This window comes from Fragaria vesca, linkage group LG2 (genome assembly GCF_000184155.1).
Source record: "Fragaria vesca subsp. vesca linkage group LG2, FraVesHawaii_1.0, whole genome shotgun sequence".
NCBI lineage: Eukaryota > Viridiplantae > Streptophyta > Magnoliopsida > Rosales > Rosaceae > Fragaria > Fragaria vesca.
In genome coordinates this window covers 7,553,229-7,577,886 of record NC_020492.1, presented here as the reverse complement: position 1 = coordinate 7,577,886, position 24,658 = coordinate 7,553,229, and the positions used below count along the sequence as shown (strand labels likewise).

At 36.8% G+C, this 24,658-nt stretch overlaps 4 protein-coding genes across 4 annotated transcripts; all 4 read left to right on the top strand.

Annotated features, from left to right (window-relative positions):
- The first annotated feature begins 1,728 nt into the window (after window positions 1-1,728).
- Window positions 1,729-2,643, top strand: LOC101305139. Its single transcript, XM_004292243.1, has one exon. The coding sequence runs from the start codon at window positions 1,729-1,731 to the stop codon at window positions 2,641-2,643; it is 915 nt and encodes a 304-aa protein (XP_004292291.1).
- Window positions 2,644-4,881: 2,238 nt separating this feature from the next.
- On the top strand, window positions 4,882-5,787 carry LOC101304837. The gene has a single exon (XM_004292242.1). The coding sequence runs from the start codon at window positions 4,942-4,944 to the stop codon at window positions 5,785-5,787; it is 846 nt and encodes a 281-aa protein (XP_004292290.1). The 5' UTR covers window positions 4,882-4,941.
- A 12,405-nt stretch (window positions 5,788-18,192) lies between these two features.
- LOC101304541 lies at window positions 18,193-19,008 on the top strand. The gene has a single exon (XM_004292241.1). The coding sequence runs from the start codon at window positions 18,193-18,195 to the stop codon at window positions 19,006-19,008; it is 816 nt and encodes a 271-aa protein (XP_004292289.1).
- Window positions 19,009-23,084: 4,076 nt separating this feature from the next.
- LOC101304250 lies at window positions 23,085-23,921 on the top strand. Its single transcript, XM_004292240.1, has one exon. The coding sequence runs from the start codon at window positions 23,085-23,087 to the stop codon at window positions 23,919-23,921; it is 837 nt and encodes a 278-aa protein (XP_004292288.1).
- Window positions 23,922-24,658: the final 737 nt, after the last annotated feature.

Here is a 24,658-nt window from a genome sequence, read left to right as displayed (position 1 = left end):
TCATGCCTCATGGAGGTTTGGCGTGGCTGTTGACTTGCCGGTTGATCAGCGACGCACGCCATAAGTTGGAGATGATGGAGTGAGATCGGGTGGTGACAGATCAGGCTTTCTGCCGGTACTTAGGCTGCGCTTTGTTGGAGCCTGTTTGGATTCCCAGATGGGTTAGAGCTCGCCATTTAAGCCTTAACCCTTTTTAGCCCTTCGGGGATTCTAGGGGTTTTCCACCCGTTTCAATGTTCAATAGGGGTTGGCAAGCTCTAACATTAAGGGCTAGAAGTTTATTTCCTTTATTTCTTACCTAGACATCTGATGAAAGAATATTTTTGTTTAAATTTCGGTTATACTTTCTTATACACCAATTGATGAGGTCCGCAGGCGACGGGTATTACTACTACATAGAATTTAGATAGGAATGGTCAGAAGTTAGTGCCGCATTTGTAATGAGGGCTACCTGTCATTTTATTATTGCTTGTTGCTAACTAGGATTTTTGGTTGTGAGTATGCAAATTGATGTAAGTGTCTTTTAACGGTAGACAAATTATTGAAATTGTCTATTTTGTTTATCTCGACAAAACATGCATATGAATTATCAAGCGGTCAAAGCCCTATCAGGTAGAAGTTTTTCAACTAAATATGATTGATCTATACAATGGACGGAGATCCATCGGCTTCCTACCATATGCTAATCCCAACGATGCTGCCAATGAGTATAGACTACCATTGCATCCACATAATCCATCAAAGGTGCGGTGAGGAGGCTAGGGTTTTACCTCTTGAAGTCTTGGGAGAACGTTGATCTCTTCCTTTGGGTTCAAGCTTTTACATATCTTCTTCATTTTTTCTTTGATGACTTTCACGTGTATATACTTTGGGATATGCATTTACATCTCTTGGTGATTTGCAGGGCAACGCACAACACATGTAACACTTCAAACTTAACAAGTTGTGGAATCTGTCAACATGTTTGCAAAAGCAATCGTTTGTCCCATTCGAATTCAAATGTTTTTTTTTAACACAACCATGCATTATAAAAAAACGTATCGTTAACATAAACTTTGCACACAATACTAAACATCTGGGAGTGCTACCTTGAAGGCTTGAAGAGCCAAGAAAGTAGTAGTACACGTGGTGATGAAGAGGATAGGCAGGTGATTCTAACTAGATGTAACTTGTGTCCAGAACAATCTACCTGGTAAAGAAGGTCTTGTGGTGTTTGATAATTCTGCATTAAGTATATTCACGTGTGCACAAGTGAAGCAGCCCTCCTCTTGTCTCCCGGTGGTTTTCATCTTCGTATTTTCATCTGGAAAAATAATCAGAATTGCACAGTGCAATTCTGAATCTGCATAATAGTTTAAGTCAAGCGCCTCGTGCATCCCCTCGCTAACTACCAATATTGCACATGAAGCATATCTTAGTGGCTCGATGCTTGGAGATACTTCGAGATATGTACAAGCTAAAATAATTGAGTAATGAGTTGGAGTTTCTGAGGTGTTGGGGAGCATTGCATGAACACCGCTGAGATAGTGTCTTAGATCGAAATCGAAGTCACGATGCAGCTCACAATTTATGATAGGATAAGATGCTCTCTGTCTCCTTCTAACCCTGGCCTTTATATAAATAGAGCAGCTAGAGATGTGGAAGGAAACCACAACCAAACTCAACTTTCAAGTCCAATATCATCTATCTCTCTCTTCTCTCTATTCTCTCTCTTTCTACTTTCTTAAAATGGCTGCAGCTTCTCCTTCAAACCCTAAAGCCAACTACCATATTCGATCTATCAGCTTGCCTTCGAAACCACACCCGCTATTTCAACAATGTGAAGATCATTTGTTGAGAATCATAGCATCTTCTGATGCCACCTCCTCCTCCTCATCAGCCATAAGCCACAAGTTGAGTGGCCTTCTCGATTTGCACAACTGCATGAATGACTTGTTTCAGTTGCCTCTAACCCAAGAAGCCTTTGTTCGGGAGAGAAATGAAAAATGGGTTGATGAGCTTTTGGACAGTTCTCTCAGGCTCTTGGATGTGTGCACAGCAGCCAAGGATGCCTTAATACACACCAAAGAGTGCGCGAGAGAAATCCAATCCACCATGCGCAGAAGAAGGGGAGGCCAAACCGGGTTCACAAACGAGGTCAAGAAGTATTTTGCCTCAAGGAAAGTGGTAAAGAAAGCAATCTGCAAAGCCCTTGTGACTTTGAAGAGTTGCGAGAAAAAGTCCATGCCCAGCTTCTCTTCCACCAACAAAGACAATGTGGCTGTGGCTCTGGTTAGCGTATTGAGGGAGGTTGAAGCAGTGTCTCTGACTGTGTTCGAGTCCCTATTGTCATTCATCTCCGGATCAAAGGGACAATCGAAGATGAGGGGCTGGTCTTTCGTTTCCAAGCTAATGCTCAACAAGAAAGTTGCTTGTGATGAAGAGAAATCAGAAGTAAACGAATTCGCTGATGTGGATACTGCACTAAGCTGCCTTGTTGGCCAAGAAACAAGCAAATCAGACAACATCTCCTGCAGCGAGAATGTCCAAAGCGATCTGCAACAATTGGAATCATGCAGTCAAGATCTAGAAGAAGGACTCGAGTGTCTGTTCCGGCGATTAATTAAGAATAGAGTTTCCCTTCTCAACACCCTTAGCAATTAAATCCAGAAATCCTTGCTTGATGAAAATCCAAGATTTTTTGTTGGCTTGGATAGTCGCTAGATGTAATTTTGTACATGAATGAAGTATACATGTTTGTCTTTTGTGATACAAAAATGATATACTCTTTTGATAAAATTCCCACTACTCTTTTTTTCTCTACATAATCAAAAGCATTCAGATTTATAATTCTACATTAATAACTTAATACTGATAATGAGTTACTGCAAAACTGAAACTAAGCTGCACACTTGATCATCCCATATTTGGTATCATTATGAATCTACAAATTCAATTTCTGAACAAGAGCTTAACCCAGCATGCAAGAAAACTTCATACTACTGTCTCAAATCTCAATTACTAGAGGTCAATTCAAAGTAGTTTTTGGAAATCATGATTAAGATCATCACATGGGATTTGTGCAAATCATATCATATCAAGGCTGTCAAGATTCCAATTGTCTCAAGTGAGCTAGTCAATGAACAACAACTGATTAATGAGATTCAAATGAGGACTTGACTCTCACATGCTAACTTTGAGCAGTAAACACTTGCTGCATGGCTGTCTTTCTGTTAGAGAGGGACAACAAGATAATTTAGGAAACTCCCACCATATGCATCTCAAATTATTTTTCAACTAGATTGAGACTAAGAAGTTCTGGATAGGAGTTTGCTTGGTTATTCTTGCAAGAAAATTCTTTTGAAAACTCACAGAAGCTAGCTAGACAGAACACAGAACTAACCACTCAAATGGTTTCTCAGTCAAGTTTTTCTAAATTATTGTCTTTGCATAATCATGGGGTGAGTATGGAATTAATTTTAATTTTTTAGTTGGTAAGAAATGAATACATTTTCTGTAAGTGGAGGATGCAATTCCTTTCCTAATACAGCCATAATGAGATGTTGAACTGGAACTGTGGTCCTGGGCACATAGTTAGCATGTTTCCAGAACTATATTTTTTATCCAACTCATTTTGTATGATGTGTATGATTAACCAACCCAAATAATTTTCTTTTGGTCAATAACCCTAAATGATTTTCAAAATATATGATTATCTGTGGCTACATATGTATAGATATTGTAGAACAACCAAAGCCAGGCATCTGGTTGTAACTTAAAGTAAACTACATTGCATCTTGATGTTAATTAACTCAATATTAATGGTGCAGCTAGCTAAATAGGTGGCATCAACTCTGCCTTCTTTTTTTTAAAATTTTTTGTAGATCCAATCTAAGGTTACAAAAGCAATTAGCTATGAAACATAATTTGTTTAACCTTAACGACATATAGGCAGAGTAAATATATATATATATATATATATATATTTTTTACTTGTACGTGTGACATACAATTATTGGTGCTGTTGCAAGAAACAGAGGAGAAACAAGGTATACAAATACACCATGGAAAGCACACTAAACAATAGAAATTGCCTTTTTCTTGGAAATGAAGAAACGTTGTCAATCCACTCGTGCAAAGCTTATTATATCACCAACGTGTAAACTTACATCTAATGACATTGCTGAGATAACACTTGACCGTATCTATGAATTAGAATCATATCTTCTAAATATTTGGCAGCATCTATTTCTGGGTGGAAATGTAACAGCTAGGCCTCAAGAATACACCCTCACATTTCACGATTTAAAACCATATGTAACTGGACCTCAGACCCTTGAAATTATAATGAAGTTAGGCTTCTGTTCTTTCGGTTGGGGGAACAGGCCAATTCATCTAGTCTGCCTCTCACAATTTTTTTCTAACAGAACAATGCAAGGTCACAATATTAATATGTAGACTGCAGATCATGCCTCCTCATTCTGAAACAATCATGTGAAGGACCTGCAAAATCTGATGAATTAACTAATTAATCAAATACAGTAATAATCCACATAAACGAGTGAAATGGTTTTCTTGGCTCTCCATGTATTAGGGGACAAAGGGTTGCCGCTTCTCGCTATCACATATATTATAAATGGATCTCTGTACAATAAGGTGATTATGATCAAACGAGTGGTTAATTATAATCACACTATGAGATTTCCAATGCATAATGAATCAGTTCATGAGCTGGTATGCTGGAGTGGAAGAGACACTGCGTAGACATTGCCTCGAGAAGATATAGATCCAAATCGAAATCATGTTACTGTTTGCTGGTGAATGAGGTGGACGAGATTCCATGTCCCTCTCCTCAACCAACACTATATATTAAGCAGATGTAGAAGGAAAGAACTCATCAGTTTCAATTGTACATCTACTACAAAGTCTTCTATCATCTTACAGATCGATCACAAAACAGAAATGGCTTACCACACTCGCTCTAACAGCTTCCCCTCCAGGCCACACCCTCTTTTTCAAGAAGTTGATGAACATTTGTGCCGATTGAGATCTTCTTCTGAAGCCACATCCACATCTTCATCAACAATAAGCCACAAGCTAAATGGTCTGCAAGACATGTATGGTTGTGTTGATAGGTTGCTTCAATTGCCACTCACCCAACAATCCCTAGCCCAAGAGAAGCATGAAACAATGGTTACTGAGCTATTAGATGGATCTCTCAGGGTCTTGGATGTTTGTAGTAGTGCCAAGGATTCCCTTCTTCAAACCAAGGAGTGCATACAAGATCTTCTATCAATCATTCGAAGAAGGCGTGCAGAAGAATCCGGAGTACTCACAACTGAGGTCAGGAAACACTTAACCTCCCGGAAGACAGTGAAAAAGGTACTCCACAAGGCTTTGGAGAACCTGAAGGCAACAGCAAACAGATCCACTTTCTCTTCCATCCACAAGGAACAAGAGACTAATCGGACTATCGCCATTGTTAAAAAGTTAAGAGACGTTGAAGCAGTCACAGTCACCGTGTTTGAATCAGTGCTGTCCTTTATCTCTGGGCCAAAGTCCAAGCCTAGCAGCTGGTCATTGGTTTCCAAGATAGTGCAATCGAAGAAAGTAGCTTGTGACGAAGAAGAAAAAGTAAATGAATTTGTAGACCTGGATGCTGCATTGAAGTCAGTCAAGAGTGCAAACAGTGCACAGTGCCAGCTTAACAATCTGGAGTCGTGCATTCAAGACTTAGAAGAAGGACTTGAGTGCCTATTTCGGCAATTAATCAAAACGAGAGTCTCTCTTCTCAACAGCCTAAACTAGTATAGAAACATTAGATATTAGCTTTCTGATCAATTTGTACATGTATACGTCTTCAGATATAAAAGCCAATGATAAACATATAATGACCTACTTTCTTGCCCAAATTAAATTTACTCTCAATGTCACTACACTTTTTTTGGGGAATAATGTTAATACCCTTTCTAAATAGTTTTGAAACGGTATTTCAATTCCTTGCTGATCCTCCATGGTTAATCAACGCAGAACACTGATACTTGCAAGTTCTGACTCAAATAGTGTATACCATATAATCAAGTATAAATGTACGTATAATACTATCATGGGTATCAATCATGAAATCAGTTTTATCCTATAATAAGATGTAAATAATTTATTAACCCACAAATGAACATGGCTATGAGATAAATACAGAGATGTATTTGAATTTATATATGAATCATGATGAATTAAAGTTACAAGCGATTGTTCAAATTATATCAAGATTACAAGATTGCCTTAAGGGATTAGTGTCTTAAGGAGACAATCATAAGTAACAACTCACTCACTCACTCAAAAGAAAAAAAATTAATTAGGCGTAAAACATATGTTGTGTTGTAAAACAAAAGAATAGATTGAGAAAGGAGAGAAACAACCAAAAGAATGAGAGAATATGTGTATATTATTGAGTAAGAAACCATTTCTTATATAGAGACAATGCCATGATGTAAATTACAATAACAACCCTAATTGGCTAATTACAAGAATGCCCACTAAGTAATAACTATTTACAACACTCCCCCTTGGGTATTCTCTGTCATTAGCTTCCCCTAATATGTGCTTCGGTGTTGCCTCGTCAAAACCTTGCCAGGTAATAAAAACCCTATAGGACAAAAACAATCCTGGTCGAAGGAGAAAAGAGTACAACGCACAAGTAGCAGTGATAGTCAGAACCTTGATTTCGGTGAAGTGATTTAGTCTGGATCATAAGATATGAGTCTATGGGAGATAGATGCATAATGCTTGCTACACCAAAACCTTGTCTGGTAAACCCAGTGGGACAAACCCGTGGTCGAAGGGAAAAGATGAGCAAATGCATATATTTCAAATAAAGCCATCTTCAAGATGCAACATGAGCAAGGTGACCAATTACATGTGTGCCTCATTAAAACCTTGCCAGGTAACAAAACCCAGTGGGACAAAATAACCCTGGACGAAGGACAAAAAGAGTACACAATGGTCAAGAGTATGCTTCAAGATACTCCCCCTAATATTGACACCCCATGAAAACTACACACTAGGTAAAACTACTACATTGATCATGCTTCTTGAATAACTTAATAGTCAGCATGATTTAAAGAGGTTTTTGTTTCATATACCTCTAAGATTATTGTATTCCCTACAGTAAAGACATAACCAGTTGGGAATAAGTCTTGTGTGGGTTTACATAACCCGTGTCAGCATATTCAACAAGGAAAACATCATTCCAAGAATCATAAGCGGTTGATCCATTCTATGATGCCTAGAGATAGAACGAGCCATTTTCCGTCATACATTTAAAGTAACGGAAAATGTCTTTTATGCCATTTACGGAGGCGGCGTGTCGGCGCAGATCTATATATAGCTAACAAATTCACATCGGGTGAGATGTCCAGTCTAGGACATTTAGCCAAGTACAATAATGTGCCTATTGTACTTAGATATGAGTCTTCTGGTCCCAATATCTCTTCATTATCATCTACACGATGATACAAGTCTCATTAGACTTTAGACGATTATGAGTGAGCTTGAAGACTTTGTTTTATCCTCATTAAAACATCTTAACATCTTCTAGATGTAATTTGATTGATGGACCAAAATTCCATTTGCACTTTACACGACTCCAGGTCGAGAAAATGATTTGGTCTCTGAAAGTCTTTTTATCTCAAACTCCGACTTCAGGTGTTTTATGGTTTTCTTGATCTCTTCAAGAGTATCAATCAAATTCATGCTATTGACGTAGATCACCAAAAATTGCAAACCCGAAGTTTGTTTTCTTAATAAACACGCATGGGCATAGTCCATTGTTCATATATCCCATCCCAAGCAAATATTCACTTAGACAGTTAGACGGTTATACCAACTCCGTCTAGATTGTTTGAACCTAAAGTGAACTACTCTACCAAATGGAGAGCATGTTCTGTGGTCTAGAACTATTTGCATTGGGTAACATAGGTCCTTCAGGAAACTTCATGTATATCTCTATATTCATATCCCCGTAGAGATAAGTTGCTACCACATTCATAGGCTACTTATTCAGTTATTTGGAAACTACCAAACTGATAAGGTAGTGGAACGTTATGACGTCCATTACGGGAAAGTACGTCTCCTCGTAATCAATCGCAGGGCGTTGAGAAAATCCTTCCGCCACTAAACGAGACTTATATCACAATCTCTTTTTTCTCATTACGCTTTCTTACAAATACCCATCTAAACAATATAGGTTTAACATGGGTAGGTGTGGGAACAACAGGCCCATAACACCTTTCTCTTAGTTAAGGAATCTGATTTGACCTGGATTGTTTCTTTCCTTTTTAGCCAGTCGTCTCTTCGTTGAGATCTATCAACAAAGCAAGGTTCGACATCATCGCTTATTATAAATTCAGTGGCCACCGCAAATACAAACATATCATCGATGAATTCTCATTCCGATTCAATATCTCACAAAATTTACCGAGATTTTCTATTCTCGGGAGTGGGTTTAAATGTTGGAGCGTCCCCCAACTTCAGCTCTTCTAGGACGAACCCATAATCCGGACTTATCTCGTGAGTTGAATTGGTTTGAGATTGCGATGGCAAGAAGATTCATTTGTGCCAAGTTTACCCTCTTCTAGGGATAAGAATCGTTCGAACCTAATGGTCTACCTCATTTCTAGGCAAGGACTATGACTGGTTAGCCGCCATGGTCGTACCTCATCCAACTACTAGGACAATACGTCCTACGGGGACATTTATCCTTACAGGTTTGCAGCAGGTATATATGATCTCGTCACTTTAACTAGATCTAGTAAAGTGTGTAGCACATTATGGGCTACACTACGTAGATCTATGATTCTTTGCACTTCAACTAGAAGTAGAATTCTTCGCACTTCAATTTCACATGTGCAGTTTGGGGATCAAGATGAGACATTCTACACGTCATTCATCAGGAACGCTCACATTCTTATCTCCCCCTAACGACGGGAAGACTGTCTCATCAAAGCGACGACCGCAAATCTAGCAGTATAGAGATCTCCTGTCAAGGGCTCTAAGGAGCACATAATGGATAGGGTTCATAATCGACATATATGCCCATCTTTTGTTGAGGACCTGATTTTGTACGTTGTGGCGGCACAATGGGCATGGAGACTGCAAACCCAAATGCGTGTAAGTGCAAAAACATCAGGTTCACATCCAGTCACCAACTGTAACACGAAGTAAGACGGGAAGTAGTGGGCCTCAACTGGACCAATATGGCTGCATGCAAGATTGCATAGCCCAACGCAAACAGTAGAAGCTTGGTGCGCATTACCAAGGTTCTATATGCGAGACCATCTTAATTAGGTTTGAACATAGGAAACTATATGTTTTACAAAACCCAAGGGATATGCAATAATCATCGAAAACCTTCGATGTAAACTCTCCGACATTATCAAGTCTTATAGACTTTATGGGATAATCCGAGTGGTGTACCCTCTATTTCATGGGTGAGAGTTTATCAAACGCAGCATTTTCATGTGGACAATAGTGTGACATCTGATCACTTTTGTCGATGCATCAACCAAAACCATTAATATTTAACTGGTCCGTATGGTGGTTGGATAGGTTCACGTATTTTCCCTTGCATTCTGTGCATAAAGAGATAATATATATTCTGGTCTTTGCATGTGATGGTTTAGTATTCAACATTCTTAACAAGCAGTTTGACATAATGTGTCATTAAATTATGTCATTAAAGACAAAACCCTTATTCTGAGGGGGATGCCCGTGTGATAATTGAGTTGAGGATACGGTGCATCATATGTTTTTTCTGGGTGCATCAAACACCAATACTGTAGCTAGTATTTGCTCGAATCATTTAGCTGCTAGCTAATAAATGTGAATATATTGAATGTACGCTTTTGGCCGCACATTCGAAGGTTATGCAAAGATATTACACCATTTTTCTGGTGGTTTCAATGTTTAAGCATTGGTTTCAATTAACTTACCTTTCGATAACGTTCTTCTGAAACGTAGAGGTATTTTGCCTCATCAGCCAGACGAGAATGCTTAGTTCCTTAATATTGATAACTCATATCAATTTTGATTCTAGGGCATTAAACCTTTTCATTTCAATATTCTCTAACTATGATTTGCTTCAGGCAAGGAAGATGTCTACTTCAAATAGTTTCTTCTGGAGACTACCAATTAATATGATAAAAGCTACCGATGTTATCATGTCTGGTGAATTTTGGAATGAAACTTCAAGTTTCTTAAGGGGGTTATTATCGAAACTACATGTTCGATTTATACATGAACTACTGGTTCATTTCTGAACTACCGATTCATTTTTGAACTACCGATTCATTAGGTACATGTAATTTCAAATTATAATCATGTAGCAATTGATGATATTAATTCCACGCTACTAATTTAGCATACTGAATATGTCACGTAACTATGTGTAAATGCTTCTGGCAATTAACTACACATTAAATATGGTGAATATATTAGCAACAGCTATTATGAGAAAATATTTGGAGAGTCTTATAGACATACATAATGACTAGGTATGAAAAACCAGTGTCCTTAAATTATTTTCCTTTTGTTTGATTCTACTGGACCAAAGGAATTGACTGTAATTAAAGTGAAATAAATAAATAAACTTAGCTTCTACATACTTTACAAGCCTAAGGGGCACAATCTGAGAAGTATGCTGGGCTTTTAGGTCCCGTAGAGGGAGAGTAGGCCTACTGGGCTAAGAATGGTCTACCAAGAAATGCAATGTTATTAATCAACCCTTTCGGTAACTCCAATTGTATACGACCAGGTAAGCCATGATGAGGTGGTGGAGCGAGGCTCACTTAAGTACACATCCTCAAAAGTACTTGCCTAGACATCGCATCCAACTGGGTGAGCCTAGTTTGAGAAGAGTTATAATCATTGTCATGGACTCAAGGCGACACATGACGAGCTTATGTTCTAGCCTTGCAGCTTACGTCGAGCTTCTGGCTCAATTTCATATATATTAATGCTTGATTTAAGCTTCTGACTTAACATCATTAATATTCACCAATGTAACATAAACCAGTGCAATATATGTTATTAAATCATAACAGACAAACTTAATGTGAAAGTAATTATATGAAACCGAAATAAATTAAATTATAACAGAAACAATTTAATTCTCATTTACATAATGTATATGCAATAAAATTGGTATTTACTGAACCAATAAATGTCAATAACGTAGCGGTTACTTGCAAAACTAACTTATTTGCATCACCAATTGCTTCTGGCATTAATGTGTCATTACATACTCATAATAATTATCGATATAAACGATAACATAATTGAGAACTAATTCAATAAAACTGACGCGATTTGAATTTGGTAACCGACATTAAATTTATGGCATAAATTACTAAATAAATATCATTTATGCAGCAGTTAAGTACCAAATGCAATGAGTTCAAATCTCATTAATGCTTCTAGCATTACACATAAGTATTAAATTGGATAAATGCTTCTGGCATAACATTGATGTAATAATCGCGTAATTAAACCCTAATGCTTCAAGTACAATTTATGGGGTTATAAATGTGTAATTGCTTATGGCATTATACCCTCATAAACGTCAAATTGAAATGAATATGATTCTAATTCGTAATTGACATTAAATTAGGATCTGACATAAAGTCAATAACAAATATCATTTATGTAGCGGTTATGAGTTTAAATCCCATTAATGCTTATGACATTATGTATTACTGTATTAGTAATAAATGAGGTAAATGCTACTGACATAACGTTTATATAATAATTACGTAATTAAACCCAAAATTCATGCTTCTAGCATAATGAATTATAATGGCAATTATTCAAATTAACGTAACCGAATATTAAATTCATAATGTTTCTATCATAATTTGCACAATAATTTGGCCCATAATGCTTGTAGCATAATGTGGGTTGTAAATTGATAAATGCTTCTGACATTACATGTCCTTAAATGACATATTGAGACACAATTCAAATCTGTAACTGACAAAATATACATATTAAGCTACAATTAAGTAACATAATTAGCACTGAAATGTCGTTATACCATTGACGTAACATTTACTAACGGATTTTATTTAAACCCCATTAAGAGCAATATTAATTCCTTCTTATCCTTAAATGCTTCAGGCATAATGAATATGGAATATATGTAACGTCTGCTATCATTGACCAAATTAATGGTAAAACCTTAATGGTTACAAGCACTACTTTCGGAATGCATGAATGATCCTGATTTTGGATATCATGAAAAACTATACTTTTTGTTGATCCATGTGCCTCCTTGTCTGCACTACTAGGCAGTTGCGAAGGCTGATTTCGGTGGCTACTGGCCTCCGTAATGATTTTCTTTTTGGTGCTATATTTTCCTTTTCCAATTCTCATAACATAAGAAAACTTATATGACATTTCATGTTCATATGTATTAACCAAATAGACTAATAAAATATATTTGGTGCTCATGCATCGTAGACAGATTTTTCAATATGCAATCAAAGTTAATAAGTATGAAATCACAAGATCGAAACAGAAACAACATATGGTTCATGCTTTAGGATGGTTTTTCATATAATCAAGGTTTGAAAGAAATATGAATTATAATAGAACTTAGAAAACTTTACTCGATGCAAAGCGAATCAATGAGTGTTCATCTTCTATGTCAGAACCGAGAATATTGGTGGACTAAACTTCTAATCTAATCCGAGAGTTTGTTTGTGATTGAAATTTTGAACCATGTTGAATGATTCTTCCATCGATTGATCAACGGTCTCTCTTCCATTCTGCATAAAAACTACCTTAGCGTTAGAACTATTCGTGCTGATAACGTGTTGTAAAACAAAAGAATAGATTGAGAAAGGAGAGAAACAACCAAAAGAATGAGAGAATATGTATATATTATTGAGTAAGGAACCATCTCTTATATAGAGACAAGGCCATGATGTAAATTACAATAACAACCCTAGTTGGCTAATTACAAGAATACCCACTAAGTAATAACTATTTACAACATGTTGCAGGTTATTCATTTTTACATTGTATTATGTTCTATGTTTTACTGACTTAAAATTTCAATTATTATCAGCTTATCCATATGCCAGCCAGCACAATTTATCACCATTTCTTCCCAAATAATTGTGCTTTCTGAAGAGACTGCTGTGTGGTTTTTTGCAAGTGACAATTCAGAAACAATTCATGCAATTAGAAGGTTCATTAAAATTACCCCAAGTCACAACGTAGCACAGTTTCAAAAAGATCTTATATAGTACGTATGATTACAAACTTGAACAATACTCGTACCATTTCGTACAAGACTTAATTAAGATATCGAAATCATTGTATGAAAATTCAAAGGATTAATTCAAAGATGGGAAATACCAAATTTAAAATAAGTGAATTGTAGATTTTGTTTTTATCATTGAGTAATTCTAATAATGACTTCAAAAGTGAGGAGAGAACTCTTTATTATGATATTGATTTTAGAATTTAATCATGATTGTTTTTAGTTACCTCAAATATCACAATTGTTAATTTGCTTGGAATCCTGTGTTTCTTAAATTAACTAAAGATAGTTCTGTAATGTTCTAGTGATTGACTTTTCAAAAAAAAAAATGTTCTAGTGAATAGTGATTGTCTGAAATAATAGGTAATAATAGTCGTCTAATAGCAATATTGTAAATGCAAGTACAGAAATCATGTGTAAGAAAATGGGTAGTTCTTGTATATGTCCACCAATTAATATATATCCCCAAGGAACATGAGCATGATGAATACATTCCCTCAAAAAAAAAAAAAAGAGCATGATGAATACATAAAAAGCCAAAATAGCATGAGAAGCATATATAACTCACTTTTCCAAGAAGTGTACTGCACACACAATGACATTCATATGAAATATGGCTCTCAAACCAGTGAAAGCACTAAAGTTTCTAGTTAGAATAAAGAAAAATAAAGACAAGCATTTCATGCTCGCAATGTGTGTAACAAATTTTTCCCAGAAGTTGTTAGAAAACACGAGTACCAATAGTTCCCTTACACAGATTTTTTACAGTTCATGAATATGCTCTTCGAACTAAGGCTTCCATTTTCCTTGACTCCCACATTGTTGGTTCACTGACAAGTTGAAATTCTAGTAGAGTCACCATTGTCTAATCTTAACAATTAAGACAAATTTTGAAATTTCCATTTACGCTTAAGACTGCAGTACGTTTCTTTCTTGACTCAACCTCCTTGGCCATATATAATTATATACGTCAGAAGAGCCAAGAAGAAGGATCCACTATCACACTGATCACAGTGTTACATTTAACCATCGTGTTGTAGTTAGTAGGAACTTAGTGTCTTAAAGTAAATAGATGACAAGCTCAATACGTCAATTAGTCAGATCAATGCACCATCTGGTATTCTGGTTGTAAGTAGAAACTTAGAGTAACTAGTTTATGAGCTTAATAGGTAGGTTCATCTCTCCCTTGATTGCAAAATTTATATGTCAATTACACAAGCAAATGCATGGAAGAATGATATTGCTGATGCAAGAAAGCAAAAAAAGAAAAAAACAACTACACAGACACGCATAGGAAAGGCACTACAGTAATATTTATTACCTCTTCTTAAAAATTTGTGAGCAAATAAGGTGTCAATCCCACTCATGCCTCGTTTAGTTTATCAAATTAATGAGCATTGTCCTAAGGTAAGAGTTGAGATGCGCGCAAGTCATGGGGAGACTATACATACACACACACTCGGGTAACAGTTAGCCAAACTAGAGCTTCTTACCAATTTCTTCCTGTAAAAAAGGTGGATAGATTTTCTTTGTTCCCCTCAGTCTTCTACAAATTCTGCAGATACCTGCAAGCCGAGGAAGAAAAGTACGTAACTAGACTGGACTTTACATCATGAAAAGTAATTTCTGGACAGAAAAAAAGCTACTGCAGACTCTGTACTTGCTGAAACTAATGAGTGACAATCACATTGCAGACTCGGGTCTAATTTACTGAATCTAAATAAATCAAGATTGTTCTGGTTCTCTTTCTGTTGGGGAAACAAGCCAATTCATCAAACAGCTGACCATTTTAGGAAAACACGACGCAAGCTCATAAAGTTAATGCAGACTGCAGATCTTGCCTCCTTGTGCAACAATTGTATCAAGGACCAAAGCATAAAGATGAATAAAAAATTTATTGATCAGCTTAATCAAGTATTTATAAGACTTAAACATGCATGTAGCAAGGGTTGTCAAGTTGCATGGTATTTGCCTCTCCATGAATAAGTAGACACAGGGTCAATGTCACTCGTGCAATCGCTGTCCAATCGTTCTCCACGCATGTTCGGTCATGCCATCAGATTTAAATGAAAAAACTAATCGATTCATGAGTTGGTATGCTGGTTAGTGAGAGACATTGCGTAAACATTGCCTGCAGAACGTTTAGATCCAAATCAAAATCATGTTACCTCTTCATATTGATTGAAGCAGATGAGATTCCTTGTCCCCCTCATAAACCTGCACTATATATGAAGCAGATGCATGAAGAAAGAACTCATCAGTTTCACTTGTCCATCAACTAAAAGTCTTCTATCATCTCACAAATCACAAAAAAGACATGGCTTACCACACTCGCTCTAACAGCTTCCCCTCCAGGTCCCATCCTCTCATTCAAGAAGTTGATGAACAATTGTGCAGATTGAGGTCTTCCGAAGCTACCTCCACATCATCATCATCATCATCATCATCATCAATAAGCTACCAACTTCATGGTCTGCAAGACTTGCATGATTGTGTTGATAGGTTGCTTCAATTGCCACTCACCCAACAAGCCTTGGCGCAAGAGATACATGATAATTGGGCTAATGAACTATTAGATCGCTCTCTCAGGCACTTGGATATTTGCAGCACTGCCAAAGATGCCTTGTTGCTAACCAAGGAATGCATTCAGAACCTTCAATCAATCATTCGAAGAAGAGGAGGAGGAGAATCTGATTTACTCGCCAGTGAAGTTAGGAAATACTTCAGCTCCAGGAAGATGGTGAAAAAGTCACTCCAAAAGGCTATGGGGAATCTGAAGGGAATTGAAAACAAATACAATTTCTCTTCCCTCAGCAAGGACCAAGAGACAATCGCCATCATTAACAAGCTGAGAGACGTTGAAGCAGTCACACGAACAGTGTTTGAAGCAATATTGTCTTTTATCTCTGGCCCAAAGGTATCAAGCAGCTGGTCATTTATATCCAAGAAGTTGCAGTCAAAAAGAGTAGCTTGTGAGGAAGAACAAGTAAACGAATTTGCAGAGGTTGATGCTGCATTGAAGTCACACAAGAGTTTAGACAATGCACAAAACCAGCTCAACAATCTGGAGACTTGCATTCAAGACCATGAAGAAGGACTCGAGTGTCTATTTAGGATTGATAAAAACAAGAGTCTCCCTACTCAACATCCTAAACCACTAGATACTAGCTTTTTTTTGTTGATTTTGTACATGAAAAACATATATACATGTTTAGATCATCATATATCAAATAGTCAGACACCAAATGACATATTCTTAAACTCAAATTGCCACAAGTCTATTTTTCTCAGTTACAAGACATTCAACAATTTGGTTCCTCGCCAGATATATGGTTCATACATGATAAGAATTCCTGACAATCCAATTACAAGACCAAAATGAATAAAACTGTTATTGTCAAAAGGAACAGTAAAAAAACAGCTTATCGATGAAAAAGGACCTCTACAACGTAAATTTTACAATGTCAACAGACAATCTGAAAGGCACACTACAGAAGTTTTTCATTAGTATTATTAAGGCTCTCTCACATGGGGTTTGCTAACAACTTATATCAATTGGCAAAACTGCTAAGACTCCAAATGTCTCATGAAGAGTAATCAATAATCGATATTCATCACCTAATGGTATTGAAAGAAGATGAGGATTATCACATACATTAAGCTGTAAATGAACATAAACCGGCTGTTTTCTGATTGAGGGACAATTTCTGAAAGATTTAAAATGATTGAGCTCATCATAAGCATTTTTTTATTCTGCTCTTCTGGGACTAGAGAGGTGGCTTCATTTTCGCCTTGTAGGATTTCGAAGGCAAACACCAGAGAATATAGAATGGAAAACATTATATATAATGAAATACACATGGGAAAGAAATTAGGTAACAGATATTGCCTTTTTCTTGGAAATGAGCAAAATATGTCACATCCAATTGTGCCTTCCATAGGTATTATTTGCCTTCTTTGTTAAAAAACTAAAATACTGATGCCACAGATGGGGGAACAGTTCACTATCAGATAACATTTGGCCAAATGTAAACTGTCATACCACCTTCTGGTTCCCCTTGTAGTCCTCCATATCACCAGACTCAAAGTCTTCTATTCTGAGAAAGAACATAGGTATTATTTGCCTTCTTTGTTAAAAAACTAAAATACTGATGCCACAGATGGGGTAACAGTTCACAAACATATCAGATAACTTTTGGCCAAATGTAAACTGTCATACCACCTTCTGGTTCCCCTTGTAGTCCTCCATATCACCAGACTCAAAGTCTTCTATTCTAAGTAAGAAAGAAAGAAAGAAAACAAAAAAGGTTTGTTAATTAAAAACTACAATTGCCTATCGTCCTTAAACCAATTCCCATTTATCTCCAGGGAAATAATTAAACACAGAAAAACTGATACTTTAACGGCAGACTCAGATCAGAAACCCCATTATGTGTTACAGGTTAGATGAGACTCACTTCATAATTGTTCTGGTTTTCTTTATATTGAGCAAACAGACTAAATATTTAACTAATTGCGTATACATGAGATGCATGGTTTACGCATCACCACATACAAGCAAACACAGGCATTCAATGCCACTCGTGCAATCGCTGTCCAATAAATTGATTATCAGTGAAGCAATATGAGATTTTATATGCAAAATGAATCAGGTGATGAGTTGGTATGCTGGTGTGGGAAGAGGCACTGCATAAACAACGCTTAGGGAACATGTGGATCCAGATCGAAATAATGTTACCTCTCATTAGCTAGTGATTGGGGTGGACGAGATTCCATGTTCCCCTTTCCAACCCTATATATTAAGCAGCTACAAATGAAAAGCAACTCATCAATCCAAGTTGAAAACATAACATCTACAAGCTCCTCCATCCTTTTCCACAAATCACAAAGAAATGGCTTCTCACACTCGCTCTAACAGCTTCCCCTCCAGGGCACACCCTATCATTGAAGAAGCAAATGAACAATTGTGCAGATTAAGGTCGTCTGCAGCCACCACAACATCTTCATCATCAATCAGCCACAAACTAAGTGGTCTACAAGACTTGCATGAATGTGTTGAAAGGTTGCTTCAGTTGCCCCTCAATCAGCAAGCAACAGCGCAAAAGAAACATCAGAAATGCACTAATGAGCTATTAGATGGTTCTCTAAGGCTCTTGGATGTTTGTAGCACTGCCAAGGAAGCACTGCTGCAAACCAAGGCATGCTTACAGGATCTTCAATCTATCATAAGAAGACGAGGATGCGAATCTGGTGTACTTACGAGTGAGGTTAGGAAATACTTGACCTCCACGAAGATGGTGAAAAAGACGATCCAAAAGGCTATGGTCAATACCAGATCCACTTTCTCTTCCCTCAACAAGGAGACCGAATGTATTTCCATCGTTAACACATTGAGAAATGTAGAAGCAATTACTCTCTCAGTGTTTGAATCACTGTTCTCTTTCATCTCGGGGCCAAAGGCATCAACAAGCTGGTCATTGGTATCAAAGATGATGCAGTCAAAAAGAGTAGCTTGTGAGGAAGAAGCAGAGATAAATGAATTCGCAGAGGTGGATGCTGCACTGAAGTCAGTCAAGAGTGCAGACAATGTACAGAACCAGCTTAACAATCTGGAGTCATGCATCCAAGATCAAGAAGAAGGACTCGAGTGCCTATTTAGGCAATTGATCAAAACTAGAGTCTCGCTTCTCAACATCCTCAACCACTAGATATTAGCAATTAGATCAATTTTATCATCAAAAACACACATATATACATCTTTTAATATCAAATTGATATACACAATGATATACTATTTTCTACTGAAATAGCCATTACTTGTTTATCTTGGTTCAAAAGCATTTATTTCTGAATCGCTTTTGCATACGGATAATCAGATCAAGAAATCCTGCAACTAAGTAGCAGCATTATTCCAGTTATCGTATTAGCTACTTTACAATGTTAATGGAGAAAACAGGATTCCTTCATGTACATTAATTAAAACATGACAAAAAAATCACAGTAAATTCCTAAATGTACAAATCTATGAGTAAATTCAGAGAAATTGCTGAAACGATAATTGAGCTCACATGGGACTTGTTCAAATTCAAATGTCATGGTTGTCAAGATTCCAATTGTCTCTAGGAGCTACTCCCAAACCTTGGAATTCCAAGGACTTGATTGATTCCCACACGTTTCAAGGAGTAAACATAAGAAGGTTATAGGTTCAATACACTGCACTGGAGTGATTAAATGGCAATCAAATACATGTTAGGTCAATAGGTAGCAGCAACTTCATAATAAAGCATTTTGATGATAATATATTAATGTCATTTAGCAGATGCTTGATAGGTGGCTTTATTTCTTCCCTGTTTGTACATCTAATTTCTAGGATTAACAAAGAAAATTGTATACGAATATAGGTGTTTCCACGTGTAAACATGGCTCATACGATTGACAATACAATTGTATATTGCTGTTTGCAGGAAAAAAATAAAAAAATAAAAAAAAAAAAGAAAGAAGAAGAAGAAGAAGAAGAAGAAAAAATACACTAAAGAACAGACCTTGCCTTTTTCTTGGAGACGAGGAAAATGTATCAATCCACTCGGGCCTTGATTAATTTATCTCCTTGTTAAAACAATCCAAGTATATCCTAGGTTAAGAACTTACAATATCAGCAAACAAAGGATATGATTATATAGAAAATAATTGGAATGGCATGGATAAGGAGGCATTGCATTGTGATATGGTTTTAAACTTACCATATGCTGAGAGGGCAGAAAGATTCTCTACTTAGATTCAACTGAATACCTTCTCTTCTATGGGTACAATATAAATGATTGTTGTAAAACCTAATTGCCATGCTCGCTCAAGAACACACCCGATTTACATTGATGTCAGTTTACAGTTATCTCCAGGGAAATAGTAGAAAGCAGATTAAATACAAATTTTGATTAATGATAATCACATGGCAGACTCAGATCTCTCTACTCTAATTAAAATGATATGTTTGCTGATTTCCTTCCTGTTTGGGGAACAGGCTAACTCATCTTGGGCCCCTGACCAATTTTCTGCACGATGAAAACACAATGCATGGTCAGAAAATTGCAGATCTTGCCCACTCCCTGCATACCAATCACTACACTATATATACTGAATTACTGATTAGCATATTTCTTCTTATGAGCAGAATGCATCAACACAGCTCAGTGCAACTCGTGCAATCGCTGACCAATTTGGCAATTTAAAAAATTATGTTTGCACGATGGTTAAGTTATGATAAAAGATTTTCAATGCAAAATAAATTAGTTCATGAGTTGGTATGCTGGTGCATAAGGAGACACTACATAAACATTGCCTAGGGAACAATGAAATTGAAATCAAAATCATGTTACTTCTCCCTGAATGAGGTGGATGAGATTCCATGTCCCCGTCTTGAATTAACACTATATATTAAGCAGATAAATAAGGAAATAACTCATCAGTTCCAATTGTACATCAACTGCAAGGTCTTCTATAATCTCCAAAATCAGTAAAAACAAATGGCTTACCACACTCGATCTAACAGCTTCCCCTCTAGGCCACACCCAATCGATCAAGAAGTTGATGAATATTTGTGCAGATTGAGGTCTTCTGAAACAACTTCCACGTACATCTAAGTGGCCTTCAAGAGTTGCATGATTGTGTTGATAGGTTGCTTCAATTGCCACCTACCCAACAATACTTGGCACAAGAGAAGCATCAGAAATGGGCCGATGAGCTACTAGACGGATCTCTGAGGATCTTGGATGTTTGTAGCGCTGCCAAGGATGCAGTGTTGCAATCCAAGGAGTGCATACAAGACCTTCAATCAATCATCAGAAGAAGGCGTAAAGATGACTCTGGAGTGCTCACAAGTGAGGTTAGAAAATACTAAACCTCAAGGAAGACGGTGAAAAAGGCAATCCACAAGGCTTTAAAGAATCTGAAGGCAAACAGATCACCTTTCTCTTCACTCGACAACGACCAAGAGACTATCGCCATTGTTAGCAAGTTGAGAGATGTTGAAGCAGTCACCCTCACAGTGTTGGAATCAGTTTTGTCCTTCATCTCTGGGCCAAAGTCAAAGCCTTGCAGCTGGTCTTTGGTTTCTAAGATGGTGCAGTCTAAAAGAATAGCTTGCGAGGAAGAAATGGAAGTAAACGAATTTGCACAAGTGGATGCTGCATTGAAGTCATAAAAGAATTTAGACAATGCACACAACCAGCTTAACAATCTGAATTCATGCATTCAAGACCAAGAAGAAGGACTCGAGTGCCTAATTAGGCAATTGATCAAAACAAGAGTCTCCCTCCTCAACATCTTAAACCACTAGTTATTAGAACTTAGACCCATTTTGAACATAGAAATACATCCATATATACATGTATACCTCTTCTGAAATCAGATTAATATACATAGTGAAACTCTTCTGCTTACATTGCCACAACTCGTGATTCTTAGTTCAAAAACCTTCATTTTTTATGATCCCCAATGGTTAATAAATACTGTACTAAAATTCACCCATTAGCCTCATAAACGTTCCTGTAATCATCCTATCCTGGGTATCGATCCAGAAAATTAATTGAGAAAACAAAACAATGTTTTGTAGAATTGTAGTATCCAATCAGAAGATGGAAGGTTTAACTGTAACTTCCAAATGTACAATGCTGAGAAGTAATTCAAAAATTTTGAGATCATAATTGAGGTCACATGGCTATGGGATTAATTCAAATGATATAATGTCAAGGCTGGAAGATTCCAATTGTCTCAAGGGATATAATCAATAATCAACATACATTAGTGATGTTAAAAGGATCAGGGCTTAATTCTTGAACGCTTACGCAGTGGATTAGTGCTGGCTGCCTTACTGTTCTTAGGGGGCAAACACATATTATCTAGCTTGATCTGTTGAAAACTTTATTTATGCTGATTAATATGTTCATAATTTCTTTTGGTAAAAAGAATATTAAAGAAACTGGTTTTATCTAATTAATTGGGAGATAATTGGTTGGGAGATAAACACTACATGTTAGGTTCTGAGCATATTAATGCTGGAAGGATCACCGACTTAACCTCTATCTTTTCAGGTAAAAGTTAATGACTAACATCATATAAGAATTTAATTTAAAACCCTTTGAACATGTCCATATAATAACTGAGTTTATCACTCACAAGAGTTAAGTATGAAAACATACTCTACAGCATCTACTGAAACACCCTTCTGATGATAGCCAGAATAGTGCTGGTTTTCATCTGTTGAGGGAACAGTCCAGTTCATCTTGTTCGCTAAGCCACCTGCCAATAATTTCATTCATTGCAGAATCGCAGATCTTGCCTCCTCTTTCGAAACAAACAAGTGAAGGACCGCTGCAAAATATGAATTAAATCACATAAATTAATCAGCATAATTGAGATGGATGGTTTTTGCTTCCGCGTGCATGTATTAGAGGACAAAGTGTCAATCCCACTCATGCTATTGCATATTTAATTTATGAGTTCCTGTGAAAGTAGCTATATCCAGAATTTAAATGCAAAATGAATCATATCATGAGTTGGTATGCTGGTTAATGAGAGACATTGCTTGAACATTGGCTGCAGAACATATAGATCCAGATCAAAATCATGCTACCTCTTAATATTGAATTATTGTTTAAAGTGGATGAGATACCTTGTTTCCTTCCTAAACTTGCACTATATATGAAGCAGATGTATGAAGAGAGAACTCATCAGTTTCAATTGTACATCAACTACAAAGTTTTCTATCACCACAAACCACGAGAAAGAAATGGCTTACCACACTCGCTCTAACAGCTTCCCTTCCAGGTCACACCCTCTCATTCAAGAAGTTGACGAACAATTGTGCAGATTGAGGTCTTCCGAAGCCAGCTCCACATCATCATCATCATCATCAATAAGCTACCAACTTCATGGTCTGCAAGACTTGCATGATTGTGTTGATAGGTTGCTTCAATTGCCACTCAACCAACAAGCCTTGGCGCAAGAGAAACATGGAAATTGGGCTAATGAACTATTAGATCGCTCTCTCAGGCTCTTGGATATTTGCAGCACTGCCAAAGATGCCTTGTTGCTAACCAAGGAATGCATTCAGAACCTTCAATCAATCATCCGAAGAAGAGGAGGAGAAGAATCTGATTTACTCGCCAGTGAAGTTAGGAAATACTTCAGCTCCAGGAAGATGGTGAAAAAGTCACTCCATAAGGCTATGGGGAATCTGAAGGGAATTGAAAACAAATACAATTTCTCTTCCCTCAGCAAGGACCAAGAGACAATCGCCATCATTAACAAGCTGAGAGACGTTGAAGCAGTCACACAAACAGTGTTTGAAGCAATATTGTCTTTTATCACTGGCCCAAAGGTATCAAGCAGCTGGTCATTTATATCCAAGAAGTTGCAGTCAAAAAGAGTAGCTTGTGAGGAAGAACAAGTAAACGAATTTGCAGAGGTTGATGCTGCATTGAAGTCACACAAGAGTTTAGACAATGCACAAAACCAGCTCAACAATCTGGAGACTTGCATTCAAGACCAAGAAGAAGGACTCGAGTGTCTATTTAGGCAATTGATAAAAACAAGAGTCTCCCTACTCAACATCCTCAACCACTAGATACTAGCTTTTTGATCAATTTTGTACATGAAAAACATACATACATGTGTAGATCTTCATAAAACATATTGATATACACCAAAATACATATTCTTTGGCTTAAATTTCCACGAGTCTTTTTATTAGTTACAAGAAAATTTCAGTTTGGCGCCCGGCCACAAGGTTGATTCATAGTTTCATACTGAATTACTGATCAGAATTCATGCAAATGTTGAAATCGATATGTAAATATAAGAAATACAAAACTTCCTTAGGATCCGGTTACAAGATCAAAATGAATAAAAATGTTATTGTCACAAAGAACAGTCATAATGCAGCTTCTAAATTGAGGTCCTCTGAAATGTAAATTTTACAATGTTAACTGAGATTCTGAAAGGTTAATTATAGGAGTTTTCATTATTATTTTAAGGCTATCACATGAGGTTTGCTAACAACATATATCAATTGGCGGAACTGATAAGATTCCAAATGTCTCATGAAGGATAATCAATAATCAACAACTAATGGTATTCAAAGAAAATGATGACTATCACATACGTTAAGCTGTAAATGACATATACCTCCTGTTTTCGAGGGACAATTTCTGAAAGAATCAAACTGAGATATTGGATTGAGCTCATCATAAGCATCTTCTATTCAACTTTTATAGGATTAGAGAGCTGGCTTCATTTGCCTTGTAGGATTTTGAAGAAAAATACCTCAGAATATAAAAATAGAAACACAAACACACACACACA

Excerpts from the sequence above, each read along its gene's own strand:
- LOC101305139 (XM_004292243.1), top strand. The coding sequence starts at position 1,729 with ATGGCTGCAGCTTCTCCTTCAAACCCTAAAGCCAACTACCATATTCGA.
- LOC101304837 (XM_004292242.1), top strand. The coding sequence starts at position 4,942 with ATGGCTTACCACACTCGCTCTAACAGCTTCCCCTCCAGGCCACACCCT.
- LOC101304541 (XM_004292241.1), top strand. The coding sequence starts at position 18,193 with ATGGCTTCTCACACTCGCTCTAACAGCTTCCCCTCCAGGGCACACCCT.
- LOC101304250 (XM_004292240.1), top strand. The coding sequence starts at position 23,085 with ATGGCTTACCACACTCGCTCTAACAGCTTCCCTTCCAGGTCACACCCT.